This window comes from Gopherus evgoodei, chromosome 22, assembly GCF_007399415.2.
Source record: "Gopherus evgoodei ecotype Sinaloan lineage chromosome 22, rGopEvg1_v1.p, whole genome shotgun sequence".
Lineage (NCBI taxonomy): Eukaryota > Metazoa > Chordata > Testudines > Testudinidae > Gopherus > Gopherus evgoodei.
In genome coordinates, this window is record NC_044343.1 from 4,011,220 (window position 1) to 4,031,988 (window position 20,769).

The 20,769-nt window shown below is 50.6% G+C and overlaps 1 protein-coding gene across 2 annotated transcripts; it reads left to right on the top strand.

The window, feature by feature from the left end:
* Positions 1-1,552: 1,552 nt before the first annotated feature.
* On the top strand, positions 1,553-20,693 carry REEP6 (receptor accessory protein 6). 2 transcript variants are annotated; one of them, XM_030540271.1, is made up of 6 exons: positions 1,553-1,712; positions 13,284-13,377; positions 13,918-14,056; positions 14,701-14,869; positions 15,437-15,502; positions 19,191-20,693. In XM_030540271.1, exons 1-6 carry the CDS (start codon positions 1,598-1,600, stop codon positions 19,238-19,240), a joined length of 633 nt encoding a protein of 210 aa, XP_030396131.1. In that variant the 5' UTR covers positions 1,553-1,597; the 3' UTR covers positions 19,241-20,693. The 2 variants fall into 2 exon arrangements, with proteins under 2 accessions (XP_030396131.1, XP_030396132.1); XM_030540272.1 differs by lacking the exon at positions 15,437-15,502.
* Positions 20,694-20,769: the final 76 nt, after the last annotated feature.

Below are 20,769 nucleotides of genomic sequence, written 5' to 3' on the forward strand. Positions count from 1 at the left end.
GTCTTTGGAGGGAGGTGGGTATGCCTCACTCCCCAGCCCCCCTTTTAGAAACATCTCTCCCCCCCCCTTCTTGGAAAGGGGGGGTGGAACAGGAAATTGACTGAATCCATGGGGAAGGGAGGGGTGTTGGGAAGGAGAAGGGAAGAGTGTGGGAGCAGCCACTCATGGGAAGGGGGTGTTCAGTGGGGCAGGAGCCTCAGGAAAAGCAGGGTTTGGAGCAGGGGGAGAAGGTTGCTGGGGCTAGGGGTGGCATTTGCAGATTGCCCCTCCTCCGCCCCCGAGCAGCCCCCCGCCCCTCACCTGCCCCAGGCAGAGCAGCCCGTGCTTGCGGGCCAGGCGCTCGGCCTCCCGGGCCCCCGCGGGCACCCTCACCGCCCAGCTGCTCAGGTAGATGCTGAGCCCGCTCAAGCAGCAGGAGGCGCCGGCCAGCAGCAGCCAGAGGCGGAGCCAGGCAGCCGCCCCCGCCATGGCTCAGCGCAGATCCGGTCTCCCCCGCCCAGGGGGAAACGCGGGGCCACCCCCGCCAAGGGGCCCTTAAATACCCCCCCGCCCCGGAGCTGCGGCCTAGCGCTATGCCTGAAGCCGGGCCCTCGATTTTGCCTCTCTCCCGGGCCGGGGAAAGCTTCCTCGGGCTGCCCCACTCCACGTGTTCACACCCCGCCCCAGCCGGGGTCGCCATAGCAACCGCAAGCCAAGGGAGCCGGGCACGGCACCCTCGGCTCCCAACAAACTACAAATCCCAATGGGCTATGCGAGGAGAAACGGCCGTTCATGGGCTGCGAAGCCTTCTGGGAGTTGTAGTTTTTTTTAAAGCCTGGCGCAAGTGTGTGTTTTCTGCTTCCTGTGATGATATTGGCCGGGCTGGAGCATCGTCTGTGATTGAAAGAAGATGACAAAGCGTGTGTGTGTGGGAGGGCTTTCTTTCTGTAATAAATATGTCTGTAAATATATTTTTTTATTATTATTATTGGTTTGCATCAAGATAGCACCTAGGGAGCTCGGGTCATGAGCCAGGACTGCCCTGTGCTCGGCGCTGTCTAAATACAGAACTAAAAGACAGTCCCTGCCCCCAGGAGCTCACCATTGCAAACACTGTGTGCACCCCATCCCCTTTGTCAGGCTCTTCCCTCCGCCTGCTACCTTGGCTCCCACCTGCCCTGCTCTCACAGGCAGGCAGCCTCTGTCCACAGTCTTGCTTCCCGAGCAAGGGGCGCAGCCGGGGAGCTTGTTTGCAGGAAGCTGCTGCTGCTCAGGCTGGGTCTCACCCTCCTCTAGTTCTGTACATTCGGCTGGGGCCTCTCCTCTGCTCTCCTGAGCCCTCCTGGCATTCCACGTGTGGCCTGCCCCCCACCCAACCCGGCCCCCTCGGACCCCCCTTCTCTCCTAATCTCCCCCCCACACCCTCTCCTGGTCCGTCCCACCTGCGTCCTCACCTGTCCCCTGTGACGTGCCCGGCCCCGGCTCTCACCTGGCTGCGCCCCGCCCCGCTCCCGCATTGGCCCGGCGCGGGGAGGCGGGCCCGGCCCGGCCGCTAAGCCGATAGAGAGCGAGAAGCCGCCGCTGGAGCCGGATCGCGGCTCGTCCCGTCGCAGCAGCTATGGGCTCCCTGCAGCAGCGCTTCCAGACCTTCCTCGACCAGCCCAGCCTGCTCACCGACCTGCTGGGCCGGCTGGAGGCCAGGACCGGCGTCAAGCGCTACTATCTGGCCACAGGTGGGAGTCCGGGAACAGCGCCCTCCGAGCCGGGGCGCTCCCCAAGGACACCCCCCCAGGGGACCTCCCGCTCCTGTGAACCCCCCTTGTTACGGAGCCAGGCGTGCTACTTCCCTCCCCCACCTTCCGGGGGGGATACTTCATCTGGCAGGGGGCTCCCTTTGACCTGTGTGGTGTCCCACTGCTGGGGAGCCGCTTGGGGCACCCCTCTTTCTAAGACAGGGCTGCCCAGAGGATTCAGGGGGCCTGGGGCAAAGCAATTTTGGGGGCGCCTTCCATAAAAAAAGTTGCAATACAATAGAATACTATATTATGGGGGCCTGGGGCAAATTGCCCCACTTGCCTCCCCCCATCCTCCCTGGGCAGACCTGTTCTAAGGGGACCTCACCACAGATCTCTGCCCATGCTCCCCAGGGACACCCTTTTTCAATATATCCCTGTCACATTCCTCCCACAAGAGACCCCCTTTCACCCTGAGATCTCCCTTCCCAATGCCCCCTCCCTTGGTGCTCCCTTCCCCCAAGGACTTGCCAGTTGATCCTTGCCTGGAAAGGGAAAGTCTTGCAGTTGCGCTCCAGGTAGAGTGACCAGACAGCAAATGTGAAAAATTGGGATGGGGGTGGGGTGCAATATAAGAAAGAGACCCAAAAATTGGGACATCTGGTCACCCTAGCTCCAGGCCTGTCCCATGAAAGGGCTTTGCTTGGCTGAGTCAGTTTTGAGGGAAGAGGGGGAGACCCTCACAAGAAGGAAGAGGCTGAGCTCTTTGAAACTCTGCCCCTTGCTGAACTCCCTCTCCTGGTCTCTGACCACATGGGACCTCCTTGGTTTGCAATGTACAGATCTCTAGGAGCTCTCTCCTCCACTGCCCAAAGCACAGTTGTTTCTGGGTCTCCTTGCTGCCGGGTGTGATGGTGTAGTGGGGGGTGGGGGGCAAGCTCTGGGGACTGGCACCGCCTGGTAGACCTGCTCTTGAGGAACACCTGGCTGGAGGATGTGACCCCTTTTCAGACAAGTTATTTAAGGGGCTAATAGAAGAAGTCAAAGTGTATCGCGCTGCAGGGTTTAAACCAAACTCTGCTTGGGATGTGGGGAGATCATCTCACATCTGCCTCCTGCGGGATTTCTTACAGCTTCGTCTGAAGCAACTGGTAGGTACTGGGTTAGATGGTCCTTGGGTCTGATCCAGTCCAGCAATTACTGTAGATCTGGTGTTTGCCTCCAGTCATGGCACAAGAGACATTGTTAACGTAGCTGCTTGTTTTGGCTGAATGGTCAGTCAGTGCTTCCAAGCTATACAGTACTTCAGCGACTGTTTGGAAAGTTCAGTGACTGTCATGAACTCGCCCCAGCGCTGCTCTGGGGGAAGGAAGTATCTTTGCATGGGTGAGGGAAGCACAGAGAGGTCAAATAATAGGCCCAACAGAAAGCTTGTGGCAGAACTGGGAACAGAAGCTGGAGTCCCTCATTCTCCTTTAGCCAAACTTCTCTTAGCTGCATTGGTTTTACACAAGACCATTCTTAAACATTTGCTGCAGGCTGATGCTAGGAATCAAAATTCCCAGCTCACAAGCACTGTTCTTGTGACCTGACTTTTGGAGTTAATGTGCCAATGAAAGACCTTCTTCCCTCTTTCTTAAAAATCATCTTTTGTGCTCCCCGAGGTCACACGGCGTCTAACGTCACATCCAGCCTTTGCTTGGCCGACTCTATGAAGTTCTTACTTCTGCTGCTGCACATGCTCCAGAATTTTTGCGGTAGCTGATTGCTGTAGCCTGGAGGATGGGACTGGCACAAGGCTACTCATTCATTTATAGCTGTAAGCATCCACTGCCAACTTCTAGTCTAAGTCTGATCGTAAAGGAACAAATAGAAAATTGCTCATTGGAAATTATATTTTGTCTCATCCCTATGTGGTGTATTCTCACCTGTCTCATTTCTCCTTGGACCAACCTGCAGGATTGTGGTCTATGTGGTCAGACCCCTGTGCTCAGCTCATGGGACAACTTGCAAGATTGGGCTTAGACTCTGGGGCTGAGATGGGGTTATTCTATCACACCTGGCACGTTGGGGTCCTGTTCCTGATTGCAACCTTTGGGTGCTGCTCTGATGGTGCATCACCTTGAGGCCTGCATGCTGGAGTACACTTTCCTTATTTGACCTTTACCTGGGACTTTCCTGGCTTTAAATGTTGTATGTCACAATGCTGGAAACATCTGCATAAAGAGACATTGTCATGTGGTTTTTTTGGTTTTTTTTTTTTTGAAGCAGGCAAATGTTTGCAGACTTAGCCCTCTGACATCCTTTCTGCCAAAGATCCAGGGGGTCTGTGTGGCACTTGGATAATTAGGATTTAATACTCTCCTTAGTAGAAGGACATGTAAATTATTATCAATCAGACTTAAGCTAGAAGCAAGTCTATGCTGAGATAGCTACTCTCTGTGGCCTAATGATTAACTCCTGTGAAAGGAGAGTCTGTCTCCTCCAAGCCACAGGGCTTCTCTCCCTCCCCCACCCCACCCTGCCAAGCTTTAATGCAAACTTTTTTTAGTCTAACTGCATTTTACTCCGATTTATTTTAATTACAATCTGGGTTACTGTACTGCAGAGATGCTGGCGCGGAGTCCTTGACAAGTTGTCAGTGTCTGCCTGCAGTTCAGCCATATGATGGGTAGTGGACCGCTTGAGAACAAAGGAGTATTAAAAAAGCAGCTCCCTTGTAACTGATCGGAAGCCGTCTGCTTCTGTTGCTGGGGTAACATTCCTGGCCGCTGTATGCAGTGAAAGGGGACGCTCCCGCAAAACGTAATTTGCCTTTTAAACATCATTGTTCTTGTTCCCTTTTAGATCTCTTTAAAATTCATTTCCCTTCCCCCACCCTCGCCCTGTGGGATGTTAAATGGAGTCATTAGTCTTTGGCCTCAGAAAACCAGGGATCTACTCCTATTCTAGAACATGATTTGAAAGGAGTATGGTTGTCATGCTAGACCTGCAGTGTGTGTGGCGGGGGGGTGGGGGTTTGCACTTTTTAACTAATATTTGCAAAGTGCTTTGGTGGTGTCTCATATTGGAGAGATCCATGCAATATGCTCTGGCTCTGACATTTTTCTTTTTTTGCTTGGGGTGGCAAAGAACCTGGAGTGCTGCCCCCAAAGGGCTAGAATGCTGCCCCTTGAAAAAGTACGCCCCAAGCACATGCCTGTCTCTATAATGGACTAGATTAGTGGAGGCCTTGCTGGGATGGACTGGGGTGCATTGGCAGAGTTCTGCACTGGGCAGGGCTGCGTGGAATAGCAGCTAGTGCAAAAGGTCAGGTAGAAGGTTGTCATGGAGCTGCAAGAGCTGCGCTCTGCCCCAGCTTTTAAACAGTCCCTGGGAGAAACCCAGGCCCCCAGTGGATCACCATCTTCCTTACTTGTACATCATGCAGCCTCAGTGCCTCAAAGGCTGAATCCTAGGGCTCCAGCACTCGGTTTCACCCCAGGAGCGCTGCCCAGCGAGTCCAGCTGAGATGCTTGCTCTTGGTCAGAGACTTTGTGCTCTTCGGGGACAATGCGCTTTAGCAAGCATTCGCAGTGACCCTACGCAGAGTAGGGTTTATTAGCTGAGTGTAACACAGCATTGAGGTGCCCTTAGATTACCATAGGGAAGCAAAGCTTAGCAGACGATCTGTCCTAGCCATGCCTGCGCTCCGCACAGCCAAACTACTGTTGGATCAATGTTTTTCGCTCTCTTGTATCTTTGTCTGTCCCAGGTGAGAGCTCCTGCTGAGCCACCTGACTCTCCTGCAGAGAGACGCACAGGTGGTCACGTGCTCTGCCTGCCCAAGGTCTTTGGATGTCGATTGTTCAGTCTCATTGTCTTTCTAGATCCTCCACTGATATGGGTGGGTGTCAGCCAACCCATTTTATGAACCATTCGTACCACCCCAGAGCAGGAACATCTCCTGCTCTGCCTCCAAAGCAGAGTTAACCCTTTTGCAACCACGGGGCAGCAATGAAAAGACGGGGAAACTGAGGCACACATAGGCCGCATAAAACTATTCTAGAAAATTCCCACTGTCACAAAGGGGCATTGGCCAAGCTGTCTGTGTAGGAGAACAGGGCTGGATTAGTGAGGAGTGCTGCATGTCAGGACTGATCTGCACTGGCAGAGCTGTGCGGCCAGCCTCTGCAGCCAGTCACAGTTAGTCCTTTTATGATCTGTAAGGAAAAGAGAAATCCAAACACACACAAGCAAAGGCCTTAATCCCACCTAATGAATATGGTTGCCCTCCCCCATGCTACCTTTTTTTCCCCTTTTGATACGTGTCCCATTGTAAGGCTTAAGCAGGCTGATATTTCAAAAAGTTCCTGCAGCTAAACTTCATGCAGCCCATAAAACCAATTTTAAGGTTCCCAACTGAGCCCACCACAATGTGATGCTGCTTTATTTTAAAGGGACGGTTGGCAAATGCCACCTTGCAAACCTTGGGTAGGGCTGAAATTACTCCTGCCAGTCAGATCCAGGGCTTTTACCCAGGACTTGCTGCCCTAAACCAGACCCAGAGTCAAGCTGGTCAGTGTCCTGCCTCCGGCTGGCCAACCCCTGGTTGTTCAGAAGAAGGTGCAAGAAAGCAGGCAAGTGTGGGTATAATCTGCCCCCTGTGAAGGCTGCCTCCTCCCCCCTAATAATTAGAGATTGGCCTAAAGCTTGAGGTTTTTATGTCCCTTTTGGGGCCCATCTGTGCTCTGCTCATGTTACATGCGCTGTAACATGACCCTCCTGTCCTGCCAAGTGTCATGTCCCTATTTGGTAACTTATCCACTGAATAAAAGTGCCTACTATCACAACTCGCTGATAGAGCACCAGAACACAGGCCTCCAGAGGAGGAACTCCAACTGTAACTGTCTGCAAATCAGCGTGAACCCATCCAGATCCCTTCAGACATGTACCGATGGGCATCTCTGCAGTCCCCAGTAGATTTGTTTGTGCTGGTGCAATGCCGGTCTTGCAGACTGTGGCACTGCTAGAGGGTGGGTGTGGGGGCAGGGGGTGTTAACTAGCTGCCACCCCTCCTCGACTGGGAGATATGCCTAGCCTGTAAATTGCAGCACCGGGGGGTATGTGGGGTGCTGCACTTACTGCTTTGCTCGTACTTGGCAGCAGTGCGTGTTCTTCCTGGACTTCGTGTCTCAACCTTTGTGCCGTCCCTGGATCACACCCAGCTGCTAGGAATACTCAGTGCAGAACTTAGGGTTTTCCCCTCTTCTAGGCCGGGCAGCATTCCCCTCTCCCTCTTGGTATTGAGTCAATCGATGATGTGGTTTTAACTACTGGGACTGGGAGGGTTTAATTCTTTAGTACACGTTTGTACAGCCAACGCTCAAAGACAGCAGCAAAGGTGTGTACGTATCGGGTCCTAGCAACTGGGAGACTCCCAGACAGGTTCCCTGAGCTATGGGGACCTCTGCCACCCGGGGGGGATCACGCTCCCCAGCTCTACTGCAGATGCCCAGGCAGGAGTAGGGAGAAGAAACCCAGCCCCATGCCACTGAATGCCCAGGCGAACATGCCAGTCCATGGGTCCCACCCCTCCAAGGGACCACCCGTACTGCAGCTGAGCTCAGGTCCTGGAGCAGGGTGGTAAAATTTTGGCTGTTCCCCACCATAATCCTCCTGCTCCTCCTATGCACCTCACAAGTTGTCCCTGTGTTCCTCCCTGTCCACCAGCTGTGGGCCCCCCATCCACTCTAAACCTGATGTAGAGGAGCAAATGAAGTTGTTTTGTTGTCCTCAAGTAACATCCCTACCCATCATAGTCCTTGCTGTCAGGTGTAGCAAACACATCCTACCTCTCCCCTACTAGCTTTCTTGTGTGACCTCCAGTAGTTCTGGGTCAAGCTAGGTCAGACATGCTGTGAGGTCAGGTCGCTGTAGGTGCGGCTGATCCTGGCTGATGCCCAGATCAGTGTGCAGAAGAAGACTCTTCTCCTGCCCCCACCCCCCATCCAACTTGTGGAGGAAGAGTTTGGGGGGTGGTTCTTCTGTTGCGCATGTCTGTATGGCACTAGCACCTAGAAGTCCCAGCTAAGATTTGGACCCCATTGTGCCAAGTGCTGTACATGTATGTAATAGTATCAGAGGGGTTGCCATGTTAGTCTGGATCTGTAAAAGCAGCAAAGAATCCTGTGGCACCTTATAGACTAACAGACGTTTTGGAGCATGAACTTTCGTGGATGAATACCCACTTCGTCGGATGCATGTAGAGACAACCCACGAAAGCTCATGCTCCAAAACGTCTGTTAGTCTATAAGGTGCCACAGGATTCTTTGCTGCATGTGTGTAATAGTCATTCTACCCCCAGGATCTCACAACTTTAATAGACAAGACAAAGCATGGGAGGGGAAAGAGGCACATAGAGAGGATATGCCTGTGGTCACACAGCAGGTCAAGGGCAGAGCTGAGAACTGAATGCAGGTCTTTTGAATCCCATGCCCCTAACCACTAGACTACACTGCATCTCAGGTCATCTGAGCTGGTTGTCTCCTTTGTTTGCCCCAGAAGGACCTGACTGAGGAGCAAGAATCCTGGGGTCTCAGGATGCGATAGGCAGAGAGCAATTCAATGTTTTCCCCAGTACTGCTGCTCTTACATGCAGCTGGTTTTAAAAACAGTACAGACACCACCTAGCATCAGCCTGAAGGCCAGCAAGAGACCTTCTTTCCATTAAACTAACTTGTAAGTTTTCAGATCCATTAGCAATGATGGATGCCTCTCCGCTTCATTTTCCTTTCTTCCAGAGCTTGCTAATGTCTCCTTGCAAACAGCTTGCCACTTAGTAGCAATTTTTGCTTCCCCTTCGCAGCAGGGAATGCAGCATGTTCCCGACCAGCCCGTTCTCCCGGCGGAGCTGCTCTCTGAGCTCTTGGAACAGATGGGAAGACCGGCCCTTGCACAGAGTCTCATGTGCTCTGCGGACAACAGGTTGTTCCTAACCTGGCAAATAGTTCCCCAAAGTTAAGGAAGCGATAGAAATGGGGAGGGGGAGGAGTGGGTGTGGCCTATGGGGTCATCCACCTTGAAGTGGTCAGTTCAAATCCAGCCCTGGCAGGTTCTACTGACTCCGGCAGCAGCCTCTGCCTCCCGTAGATGAAGTGAAATGACTCAGTCCAGTCCTCATCCATATTTAAAAAAAAAAAAAAAAAAAAAAAGACCAGCACAGCCCCTGCTAGCTGGCAGCATTAACAGGAGGCTGGGCGAGGTGGAGGTTTTCCACTAGCTGCAAAGAACCAGCTGACAGAATGGAGGCTACTAGCTCTTAGTGGTGTCAGGAGATGCCTCTGTCTCTTCTGGGGCTCTGCTTTGCTTGATGTTGGACTCTCCACTGCTTCCATCAGGGTGGATTTGATTTAAATCACTAGTTGGGAAGACTCAATTTAATCGTGGATTTCTACATAAAAGTGCATTCTTGTTGGTTGTTATAACCTGAATGCATATTCTTCACAACTCGGAGATGGATGTAGGATTCATTTTTAGAAGGTCTACACTATACATTTTTCAACAGTGATTTATTTTTGAAAACTTTTCAGATTAGTTTTACAGCTCTGTCAGAAAATGAAGGATTGTTTGGTTATTTAATTTACCAAAGGTAATTGAAGCAGATAGTTCACCTCCCAATGACTTCATAAATATCTCCAATTCAACAGGTTAATGATTAATATTTGGAGGATTTTCTTGCCATGCTGTATTAGGAGGAGAACATCACCAGACAGACATTTACATTATTTTATTTAACTAAAACAATGTTAGGTATTCTGTTTTGTTTTCTTCTACAGCAAACGCATAATATTTTAACAAAACAAGCATATGAATTTTTGACTTTAAACATTCAAGTTTTTTAAAGTCCAGGTTTGTGTTTGTTAAAATTTGTTTTAATTAAAATAGTTAAATGAAATATTAAAAAAAAAATCAACTGTCAGCCAGGTCAACATGAGAAACTTAAAATATTGGCTTCTGCAGCGAACTCAATCGTCTTCACCTTCATTTTCCTGTTTGTTCACAATCTGGAAAGGAAAAACAAGCTTTCCTGCTTTTTTTCAGGTCCCAAACAGTTCTCAGTTTGGAATGGATTAGTCCAAAGGAAGAAAATATTCTTTCTACACCAGCAGAAGATGCTACTGCTGTTAAAAGTGAGATTATCACTTCAACAGTGTCTGAATCCAAGTGCTTAAGTGACTTCCACCAGTTAACTGGTGGGACTTTCTTTAAAACATCATCAGCAAACACATTTCTTGAATGGTTCTTATTCCCAAACTGGGTCTCTTTTTACTGCCTGCTGCCATTATAGGTTTCCCCTTCCAGTCAGAGAATGGTATTGTAGATCTCAAATCAACGAAGGCAACACTCTGAAAGACCTCAAGACTTCTGGAATATACTGCTCAAACAGTTTCACTTTTGTGTCTACTGCCTGTCCCTCCCTTCTCACATTTATCTCCCAGATTTCTTCTCCTATTCCACCCCCAACAATCTTCTATTCATTGAACTTTTTTTAAACTTTGCACTTTTAGAGAGAGGTAAGAGATTGACTCTGCGTATACAGATTTGCAGAGGGACAATAGGGTTGAGGTCTGTTATTTCTCACCTCTGGATATTATGTACTTATTTTAAAACATTTTTGCTGTTAACAAGCATGTTATCTCTGGAGATGCAAAACTAAGCATCTCTGCTATCTTCTAGACTGAGCACTGAGTAGATAGAAAGACGAACCTAAATAATCTATACAGAAGCCTGTGGAACACCTTAAGGTTGGGTCCCTAATCCATGAACTATTAGGAACTCATTTACAAAACTTTTCTTAAACGTTACATGAATCTATTGTCTTGTACTATAGAATTTATAATCCCTATTCTATGATGAGATCTCTTTGAGCTATAATGTATCTTAATTAAAATTATCTTTAGATAGGTGTGGTGTGTGTTTGTTTGTTTGTTTTTTAGTCAAAAAGCATTTTATCAAAAATCTTTTTATCTACCCTGGCTCTCATGAGTCCTCAGAGCTCCTTAGGAGCCTTGCTGAGGAATGGGCAGAACTATCACCCCCGCCCCCGTTTCAATTTTACTCCTGCTTATCGCTCAAAGGATGCAGCAGTATGTGCAAAGCCCAGGGGAAAGGAGGGAACGTGAGGCTCCCATGGGATCAAAGGTTTCTGCCAGGTCTCTGGAGGTTTTATTTCCAAATGCCAATCAGTATCTCGTGCTACAGGAATTTCTGGGAAGGAAAATCGCAACATACTGTAGCTCTCGGGGATCGTTAAAGGAACCTTTGAACGTTCTCTTGTGGGCCTGACCGAATCTTTCTGTTATGTTGGTTCTTATCTTGCCTTCATCACCACAGTAGCCGAGTGCCTTCCATTTGTGCGTTAAGTGACAGGACCAGCATCCGTCACGTGTGGCTTGTTCTGTCACTCTCTCTGCCGGGGGAGAATTGTGTGTGTTGTAAGCTGTTAAGATTTAGTGTGTCTTTCTAATGCCCATGCTGCTCTGCTTGGATTGGTGAAGGCAGAGGGGAGAAGTGTGCCTTGCACTTGGGGCAGAAGATCAAGAGGTCTGTGATTTTTTTTGGAGGGTGGGGAGGGAGCTTGTTCCTGTAGGAGTTTGTTCCGTGGTCTCTGAAAAAGCTCTGACTCCTGCACAGATGCACTTTACCTTCCTGGGAGAACCACAATAAGCCAAGCAGGAGTAAATAACACTGTGTTACTTGTTAGTGTCTTCCATTGAAGGATCTCAAACCACCTTGACTATTAATGCCTCATGACCACTCTGTGGAGTGGGTCGGTATCAAACCCTGCCCCCCTTTTTTTACATATGGGGAAACTGAGGCACAGTGACTGGCCTAAGGTCACATGCTGAGTCTGTAGCCACCCTCTTGTTGGCAGGGAGTCGTCTTAGGCCATGGCTGTTTAAATGAGTGAGACTTTGAGGGTATATCTGCACTGGAGCTGGGGGTGTAACTTCTAAAAATAGCAGTGTACCCTCGGCAGCAGGACAGACTGGCTGCCCAAGTACATCCCTCAGGTTTCAGATGGGTCATATTTGGGGTGGCTACTCCCATCCTGCTACTTGCGTTGCCATGGCAACGCTGCTATTTTTGGTTTTCTGGCTTCATCAGAGCTAGCAGGGGTATGTCTACCCCAGCTGGAAATTACATTCCTGCTCCAGTGCAGACATATCTTCAATGTCTCTGCCATGGTGTGACGCTTCCCCGGGGTACTCATGGTTATTAGGCTCCTTGCTACCACGTGCCCCGTCTGTGTCCACCATGAGTCAGCTTCCCATCGCCTCTGGGACTATAAGCACTCTCGGGGCCCTGCTCTCTCCATACAGCTTAAAAATAGGCACGTTCCGACCCCTGTGCATCTCCCTGGAGCAACCAGCCACTGATCCACTGAAATTCCCTGATCTTCTGCTCCCAAAGGAGCAGTGTCCCGCCCCAGCCAACCAGCACAGCACCACTTAACACACACCACTTAGATTTGTTTATGGAGCAAGCAAGTGTACATTTCTTCTACAGAGCACAGATTCCAACTTTGGCCAGCAGACCCATTGGAAAGAGAGGGTTACACATCAAATCAAATCATAACACAGGTCCTAGAGCCTAAACTTAGCAAGCCACTATGGTGTCATAAGAGCCAAAGCTCCCCCCAAATACTCTGCGCCTCTTTCGTTCATAAAATGAACGGTGGGCTTGCTTGCTTCCCCTGTGAAAGATACCAGGGTGTCCCTTTACAGCCCACAGATGTATCAGAAGTGTCCTTTGGTATTTAGTCACCCTCCTGCTGTGTGTTCCTGGCTGAAGATTTTGCAGTCTCGTTAATTTTCGCTGGGGGCTCAGCATGCACACAGGATCTGTGGTGAAGTGTACAGTCCTTTTGCATATAACCAGACCAGTAGAGATGCATTTGCTGCCTGTCTGATGGGGCCATGTTAGTCACCACCTGATGTCTTGCTTTAACTCTGACCTTAAGAATATAATTTCCAGCCTGAGTACAAAACTCCTTAAATATTATCCTTGCCTACAATTTGTCATGGTTCTGGTGACCTGGGTACTCCTGGTTCTCCACTGAGACTTTGCAGGCGCTCCTTCAGTGACTTGATATGCCTAGAATGGACCCGGGGATCCCCATAAAACTCTGTACCTCCTGTGCCCTCTGACACTTGGCATCACGAGTTACCTGGCTCATACATGCCAAAATGCCCGTTAATAAATGCCTTCAAGCAAGTGACCCCTGCCTGATTCCCACCATTGGAGGTGGGATGGTAAGATCAAAACAAATAAACGGGAACTTCCTGGCCAGCCCTGTGTAAACAAGAGGTTAAAGGGAGTTAACGCAACCTAGGAGCAAGCTTCTCTGGTGGCCACACAACCAGACTGGCCATTTGACTACCAACAAAATGGATCTGACGCTGCCACGCTGAGGGGGTTTCCTCCATCACAACTCTGCCATTAGCCAGCTGTGTCCAAAACTATCTCTCCTGTGTGGAACGGTGGTTCACTAGCACTATTCTGACTCCTGTCTCCTTTCCTGGCCAGGTACCATCACTTTCCTGGGGCTGTACCTCATGTTCGGATACGGCGCCTCGCTGCTGTGCAATCTCATTGGCTTTGTCTACCCAGCCTATGTTTCGTAAGTGGCAGCAGTCTGCGCGCCGCCTAGCACTGCGACTCCTTGCCTTTACGTGGGGGCGGAGGGCAGGGGCGTTAGTTTCACCACTGTGAACGTCCCTCTGGGGAGAGGGACCCAGCGGAAAGCAAAATGTTGTTGTGTTCACCTCCAACGTTGACGGGCAGAGCCTTCTGCTGGGCCAGCATGTTTTGATGAGCCCCACAAACTTGCTAAACTGATGATTATTTGCCTATTGGGTATGAAATGCTAAATACTCATTGTCCAGGGAGAACGTCCCACAACGTTATTTGAGTCCCAGATTTAGTCTCCATTACGTTTTTTGACAAAGATAGTTAGATAGAGGTGTGCTCAACTTGAGGCTGTCTTAAAGGGGCATGTTCTTCAGACACTGGATGCTCAGCAAAACCTCTGTGGGGCACCCAGAACTGACCCTCCCAACTCATTTAGTAAGGCTGAGATTTTCAAAGCTTAACATGCCTGTCTTTAACACGCCTAAGCAGAGTAGAAGGTAGAACTGACCTGTCTCCTTTCTGCCCATAGCATCAAAGCCATTGAAAGCACCGACAAGGACGATGATACCGTGTGGCTCACATACTGGGTGGTATATGGAGTCTTCAATGTGGCAGAGTTTTTTTCCGACACCTTCCTCTACTGGTTCCCGTTTTACTATGCTGGAAAGGTAACGGGGGCACAGAGATCGGCTGCTGTCCTGTTTCTCTCTGTGATTTATCTTCTGGAGATAAAACCTTGGGTTACTGTGGAGTTGACCAATAGCACTGTAGGGTTGGGGCCAATCTCTCTGTCTCTGGTGTAACTGGAAGTCAATACCAGGGATGACTCTCTCCGTTGTGGGTGTCTAGAGGGTTGCTGTTTCTAGGCAGAGAGTCCAGCCTGAAGCTCACTGAACTTGGCAGAGACTCCTATCAAGTTCAATGGGTTTTAAAGAATAACCGTGGAAGCCTACCATGGTACCAGTGGTTGCTGAGCAGAGCCATGCTGGGATAAAAGTCACTGGCTCCTCTTGGAGGTGATTCTTCACCTAACTGGGTCTGAGCCCACCTAAAACTTAAACTGACACTTGTGTGAACCAAAACAGACCAAACAGTTTGTTTAGGTCTAGCTAGAGCCTCTTGGCTGCTTTCCCCTCATTGTCCAGCTGGGCCAGCTGGGTGCTTCTCACTGAGGGTTTGTCCTGCTGACATCACCCGTGGCCAATTCTGTCCTTTAAAGCTGATGCACTGGAACAGTTTGTGAGGCCTCTGTCTTGCCACCTGACCTCTGGGTCTCTTCCAAACCTGGAGTGAGATGTCTCCTTCCCTGCAGTGCCTGTTCCTGGTCTGGTGCATGGCACCTGTCTCCTGGAATGGCTCCCACGTGTTGTACCAAAAAGTCATCCGGCCCTTCTTCCTGAAGCACCACCGGATAGTAGACAGCGTGATCAGTGACCTGAGCGGCACAGCGCTCGACGCTGCTTCGACAGTCACCAGAGAAGGTATCGTGTCCTATTCCCTCTCTCTCTGTTCTGGCCCGTGTTCTCAGTTGCCCAGTTCCTGTGCTTCGGGCAGCAATGGGGAGAAGGGCATTAAAACACCTTTTGTTCTCCTGTATTCTGGGACAGGGCCCTACCTGGCCAGGGTGTAAGTTAGAGCTGTCTCAGGGCTGCTCTAATTTCGATATTGCTTCCCATTGCCCGTGTGTGTCCTGGGAAGCAGTGATTAGCTGTCATGCAAGGTATTCCAGCCATACCTCCAGTCTGCCCCTGTACTGGGAGCAGGGCCCTTACGCCAGCCTGGGAAACCCTCTGAGCTGGGAGTATTTTCAGAGGGCTGTTTGCACCCTGCTAGAGCGGCACAGCTGGAACTGCAAATCAGGCCCTCGTTCAGGACTAGACCATCCCGTTGGTGTCGCTGCAGGAACGTGCTCGCTCTCCACCCTTCTCTCGTCCATAACTTCATGGCCAGACAGAGCCTTGTCTCCTCTCCGCAGCAATACGATTTGGCTCGTAATCTCTTGCCTCTTCTCCTTTTTTCTTTCTCTTCTCTTCTGCCTTTCTGCACAGTCCTCTCTACTCTGGCCGACAGCAGAGCCCGTCTGGTGTCCGAAGTGGCCACAGCTCAGCTTGTCTGTATGTAATAACCCATGTCGTTCACCCGGGGAGCAAAGGTCCGTTTAGCATGACTTCCCCTCTCAACACGTCATGTGGGCTGGACCAGGACACTTGCTCTTGGGTTTTAAAGGCAGCCAGTTCAAATCTTGGTGCAGTTTGGAGCAAAGCCCCATAGCATGTTCTTGGTTGAAGATGTGCCATGTCCTATCCCAGCGGCTTCTAGAATTTAGGGTGGGTGGTTCAGTGGCAGAGACTGCTCAGGGACTTGTTAATTGGCCCTAGAACCTCTCCAATGGCTGGTTCAAATCCAGCTGAAGATCAGTAAGGACCGAAACCTGGCTTAGTGGCCACCAAAATAAAAAGGCCCCTATCTTGTTGCCAGTGTATTTTCCCCCCCTTCCCCCACCCCATAGATTTTTAAAGCCAGAGGGACTGTTGCCAAACTGATTTGATCCCCAGCATAACACAGGCCCGACAGTCACCCAGTGATTCCTGCATTGTGCTCATTGCAGAAATCGCCCACTGTATTGGCCCTCCAGCTGGCAGCCTTGGCAGATGTGCCAAGGATTAAATGAGCACTGGGAAAGGACCCTCCCCCTCCAGCCCCAAACGAGGGTTGCTCAGTAGCAGGATTGAGGTACGCTGGTAGTCACAGTGTTGGGAAGCCAAGTTCTACCGGGGCTCCATCTGCTCTGGGGCAAACAGAGGTGGCAACGGTCTTTGCAGCTGTCAAAGCCGTGCTGAGTTCGTGCAAAACATCTAGAGGAAGGTGCTGGGGCAAACTTGTGTCCTCTTCTCCCTGGCCACTGACTGCTGTTACAGGTCCTGTAATTGGCAAGCACGTGGATTAATACGTTGCCTCTGTACAGCCACCATGGCTGTTGCTAACCCTAAAAACGGAACTTGAGTACTATGCTCAGCTCCCAAAAGCAGCAAGCTTGTGACATGTGATTGCAGCCCAGAGCATTGTAGGTAACGTGTGCTGCTTTGCATGACCCTGGAGATCCTATTTCTCCAACGGGAGTGAGTGATGGGGCTGCCCTACTTGGATTGAAAACACTTGTGGTTTCTTGAGGAAGCTGGGGGAAAGTCTTCTCAATGGGAGTCATGCTAAACTCTCCTTTCTCTTCCTTCCCTTGTGGAGAACAGTCTCTGTCCTCTAAATTCCCACACCTCCCTGGCCTCCAGTATCTTAACCCCCCAGTCTAGAATGGTGCACTGTAGTCTGTCTTCCCTTTGCTTATTACTGTGGTGGTCATGTCCATTCACATACATGCCTTGGTGGTAGATACGTGTGGGTGGGGTTTGGTGTCTCTGTTCTCTCCTGGTTAGCACCTACCCCACATCCAAGGGTATTTGGGCTGTTACCACCTCAGAGTGCTATTTCAGTACAGCTCAGATCCAGCCCGGTGTCTTGGCTGGCAGCGCGGTGCCACTTAGGAGACCCACATTTTGGGGATGGGGTCACATTCCAGGGGCCCACAAGAGACTTGTCGGTGATGGAGATGAAATCCAATGGCTTGGGGAAGGGATGGCAGCGGCAGGCCAGCTGGATGGAACAGCGCTGATGTGGTTTCTCCTCTGGTGGGAGTGGGTTGCTTGGAAAGGTCTGTCTGTTTCTCCCTGAGACAGCCAGCACTTGGGGTGCTGTGTCTGCAGTGCCCTGCTGCTTATGGGGAACAGGGCCTTCTCCACCCCAACAGGCATCAGATGATGGGTGCTGAAGTCCAAGATAGTGGCTGCATTGTGGGTGACCCTGGAGGGGAGGGAGAGAGGAAATTGCAGAGCCTCCAATCTGGTCTGAGATCCGACACAAGGGACATGGCAAAAGAAAATCCACCACTTGGATGGCTGAGCCAGAAAAACTTGCCCAAGCAGAGGCGTCCCCTGCCCTTCATCCCTTGAACTGACCCCAGCTGTCTGTGTGTGAAATTATGATGCTGGGAGTTTCCAGCTGCCCGTCAGACACACTAAACCCATCAATCGCATTAGCCAGGACTGGATTATCCTGTGCCCTGTGTTCCAGCAACACAAATAGCTCTGCTAGCACAGCCCTCCCTGGTGTGAGTGTCCTCAGGTGGCATCAGTCCCAGCCCACGTTCCACCTTCCAGTGGGAGTGGGGGTGCAGTTCCTGGCTGGGAAGCCCACTTGGTCCCCTTAAAAGACCACAGGGGATAATCACTTGGGGGTTCATCTACATTGTAACTAAACACCTGCGGCTGGGCTGCGTCAGCTGGCTTGGGCTGGAGCCCGGGCTCTGGGACCTTCCCCCTTTGCAGGTTCCAGTCCAAATGTCTACATCACATTTCAACATCCCCATAAGCCTGAATCAGCTGATGCAGGCCAGATGCTGGTGTTTCACTGCAGTGTAGACACGCCCGAGAGGTGCCCAGTTACTACAGAGTGTGTGGTAGGTATGGCTGCCTAGATAGGAACCTACCAAGGGCTGATAGAGGGTTAACTTCAAAAGCAGGTGGACTGGAGTGTGTAAAGCCTCAGGTGACAATGGGACCTGGCTGGTGCTTTAGATTGAATAGTGGGTCCAAAGGTTGCCACTCCACTTCCCTTTGGGAGGGGCACAGATTCACCCCAGCTGTTGGCAAGGGGTGGGGTGCAAATTCTTCACAGCTCCGGTTTCCAGGCCCCTGCTGCATGTACAGCAGAACTTCAGTTTTGAACACCAGAGTTACGAACTGACCAGTTAACCCCACACCTCATTTGGAACTGGAAGGATGCAATCAGGAAGCAGCAGAGACCAAAGAAAAGCAAGTACAGTTCTATGTTAACTGTAAACTACTAAAACAAAGGGGGAGGGGAGCAGTACTTTTCTTCTGCATAGAACAGTTTCAAAGCAGTTTTAAACCAATGTTCAGTTGTGAATTTTTGAAAACAACTCTAATGTTTTGCTCAGAGTTACAAACCTCCATTCCCAAGGTGTTTGTAACTCTGTGGTTCTGCTGTACCTCTGCCTGACCAGCCCCTGGTCCCCTGGCTGCATGTTCAACTGGGCAGAGCTCCAAAGGAGGAGAATCTGGCTCTGGCCGTGGGGGGGCTGGAGCACCTGCGTTTAACCCCCTGGAAAGCTGATGCAGTGGTTTGTGGTGTTATAGCTGGATTACTAGGGCTCTAGCTGCTCCTAAAAAGGATTAGGTAGGAGCTCTGCCAAGAAGTTCACAAGCTTACACACAAGGGTACCTCTGTGCCTGGGCAAGGCTTCTGTCTGCTTCCTGTTAGGGCCAAGCGTTTTGCCCAAGCGCGATAACAGCACAGATGTCGTAACCGGGGGTGGACATTGCCAGTGTTTTCTCTTCTCTTTGTTTCACTGGAATAACATGTTCTGTGGGGCCTAATACCCAGGGAATAGGGTGTAGGATAGAGAGGAGTCTAGTGGTCAGAATAGTGTTAAGCAAGCTGGGCACCTGGGTTTTATTCCTGGCTCCGGGAAGGAATGTTGTCTGGTGATTCAAGCACAAGCTGGAGGCAGCACTCCTTGATTCTCTGTTGCTGGCTCTGCCGTAGATGTGCTCTGTGACCTTGGGCAAGTCACTTCTCTGTGCTTCCACTGACTGGTCTGTAAAATGGGGACAATATTTCCCTTGCTCAGTAAAGGTGGGAGCAGAGGTTATAGGGCTCATTCTATCACTCTGGTCACCTGTCACTGGAGGAGCCCCATGTGCTAATTGCCTTTATTTCCCCCACTTGTAGCATCCAAAGCAGCAGTGAACCTTGGTCTAGAATCTGACAAGACCAAGTGAGGACGGAGCTCCTAGGGGCCGGCTGTTCTGAGTTTTCCACTGCAACTCCCTAAACCAAAGGCTTGAAGTAACCCATGGGCACCTGCCAATAAACCGGTGATCCCCTTCCCATTCTGAAACCATGCTGGCCAGCAGCGACGGCAAGCAACTGGCTCCAAGGTGTCTAAGACGTACAGCTTCCAGATCTCCCCAAACCCCAAGAGCTGCAGCAGATCTAAAATTACGAACAGGCCCATGCTGGGAGTCGGCACCATCTGATCTCAAATAGACACAGTTCGGTAGCTCTTCTTTTAAAGACAGCCTTTATTCTGCAGGAAGGCTGTCGGCTCTGCACTAGATATCACAGGGGCTGCTGGTGCATTTTCCCCCATGGTGTGTTTGTGATGTAGGGCACAGATTGGAGTGGGGAGGGGGAGACAGTCCACTGGCGCTAGCCTGAGACTTGCCCTTCTAGTATTTTTGTGGCCTGAGCGTAGGTGTTGACTCATGATGATGCAGTATAACTCCCTTGGTGGATGGATCCTGCAGCATTTACCACCGGCTATAAAGCCTTCAAGGCCCCCATCCTGTTTCCCCTCCCCCAAGCCCCTCAGTCCTTCTAACACAGGATCCTTTGCAATAAACCACAGCACAAAAGGGAGAAGGAAGTGGGTTCTGTAGCCACTGGCTCTTCAGCTGTCAATCCCACAGGTTCTTTTCCTGTCTGGCTTGTTCAGTTTTCACTTCAGCAGGCTGAGGTCCAGCGTCCCAGAACAGGCGGCTATTCACTTCCCCTCGCACACCTCAGCCTTGTGCTGCTTCTCGCTGAAGTCAGGGGCCAAGCTTCCCACTTTCAGTAGTCTTGGCCCTTCTAGGTAAACAGCCCAAGCCGAGAAAGGTGCTGGTTGGCTGAATGCAATAGGGGACAGGTGGCCTTTGTGGGGAGGGGGACGTTAGCACCAACCTGTGAGCAGCACGTGCTCCCTAGTCTGCAGACCTGGAGCTGGGCTTACATCATAAGCAGGCTGCTTTGGCAACCGTGTGTTCTGATAGTCTGGTTAAGTGTTGGCTCTGCAGTTCGCTTCCAGAACTGGACAAGGCCGAATCTTCCAGTGGGGTGTGTGCTTGGGCAGGATGCTTTCAGGGTATGTTTGCTTTCCAGGGGGTTGGCCTCAGGCTTTTGCTAATCTTAATCCTGTTTGAGTGTGGAAAAACCTGATCTTCGGCTGCCCCTCTACACTTCAGGAGCTGAACTCTAGCGTGTCTGCGTTCTGCTTGCAATTCGCCATCTCCCTCCTCTTTCAAAAATCAAATGTTAATTTATCTAATTTACTTAATCAGATCCTAGCAGGGGCCAATCTCAAGCTGTGAATTCTGCAGGGAGCAACTGGCTTCCGTTTGTCCTCCATGGTGACTCCAAGTTACAGCAGTTCATGTACTGTCTGCTTTTTTATTTAAAAAAAGTTGCTCGTGATCTTTTCCCTCTCATTTGTATCCATTTATTTTGTATGAAACAGAATAAATGTGACTCATAACAACTTCTTTCTGTT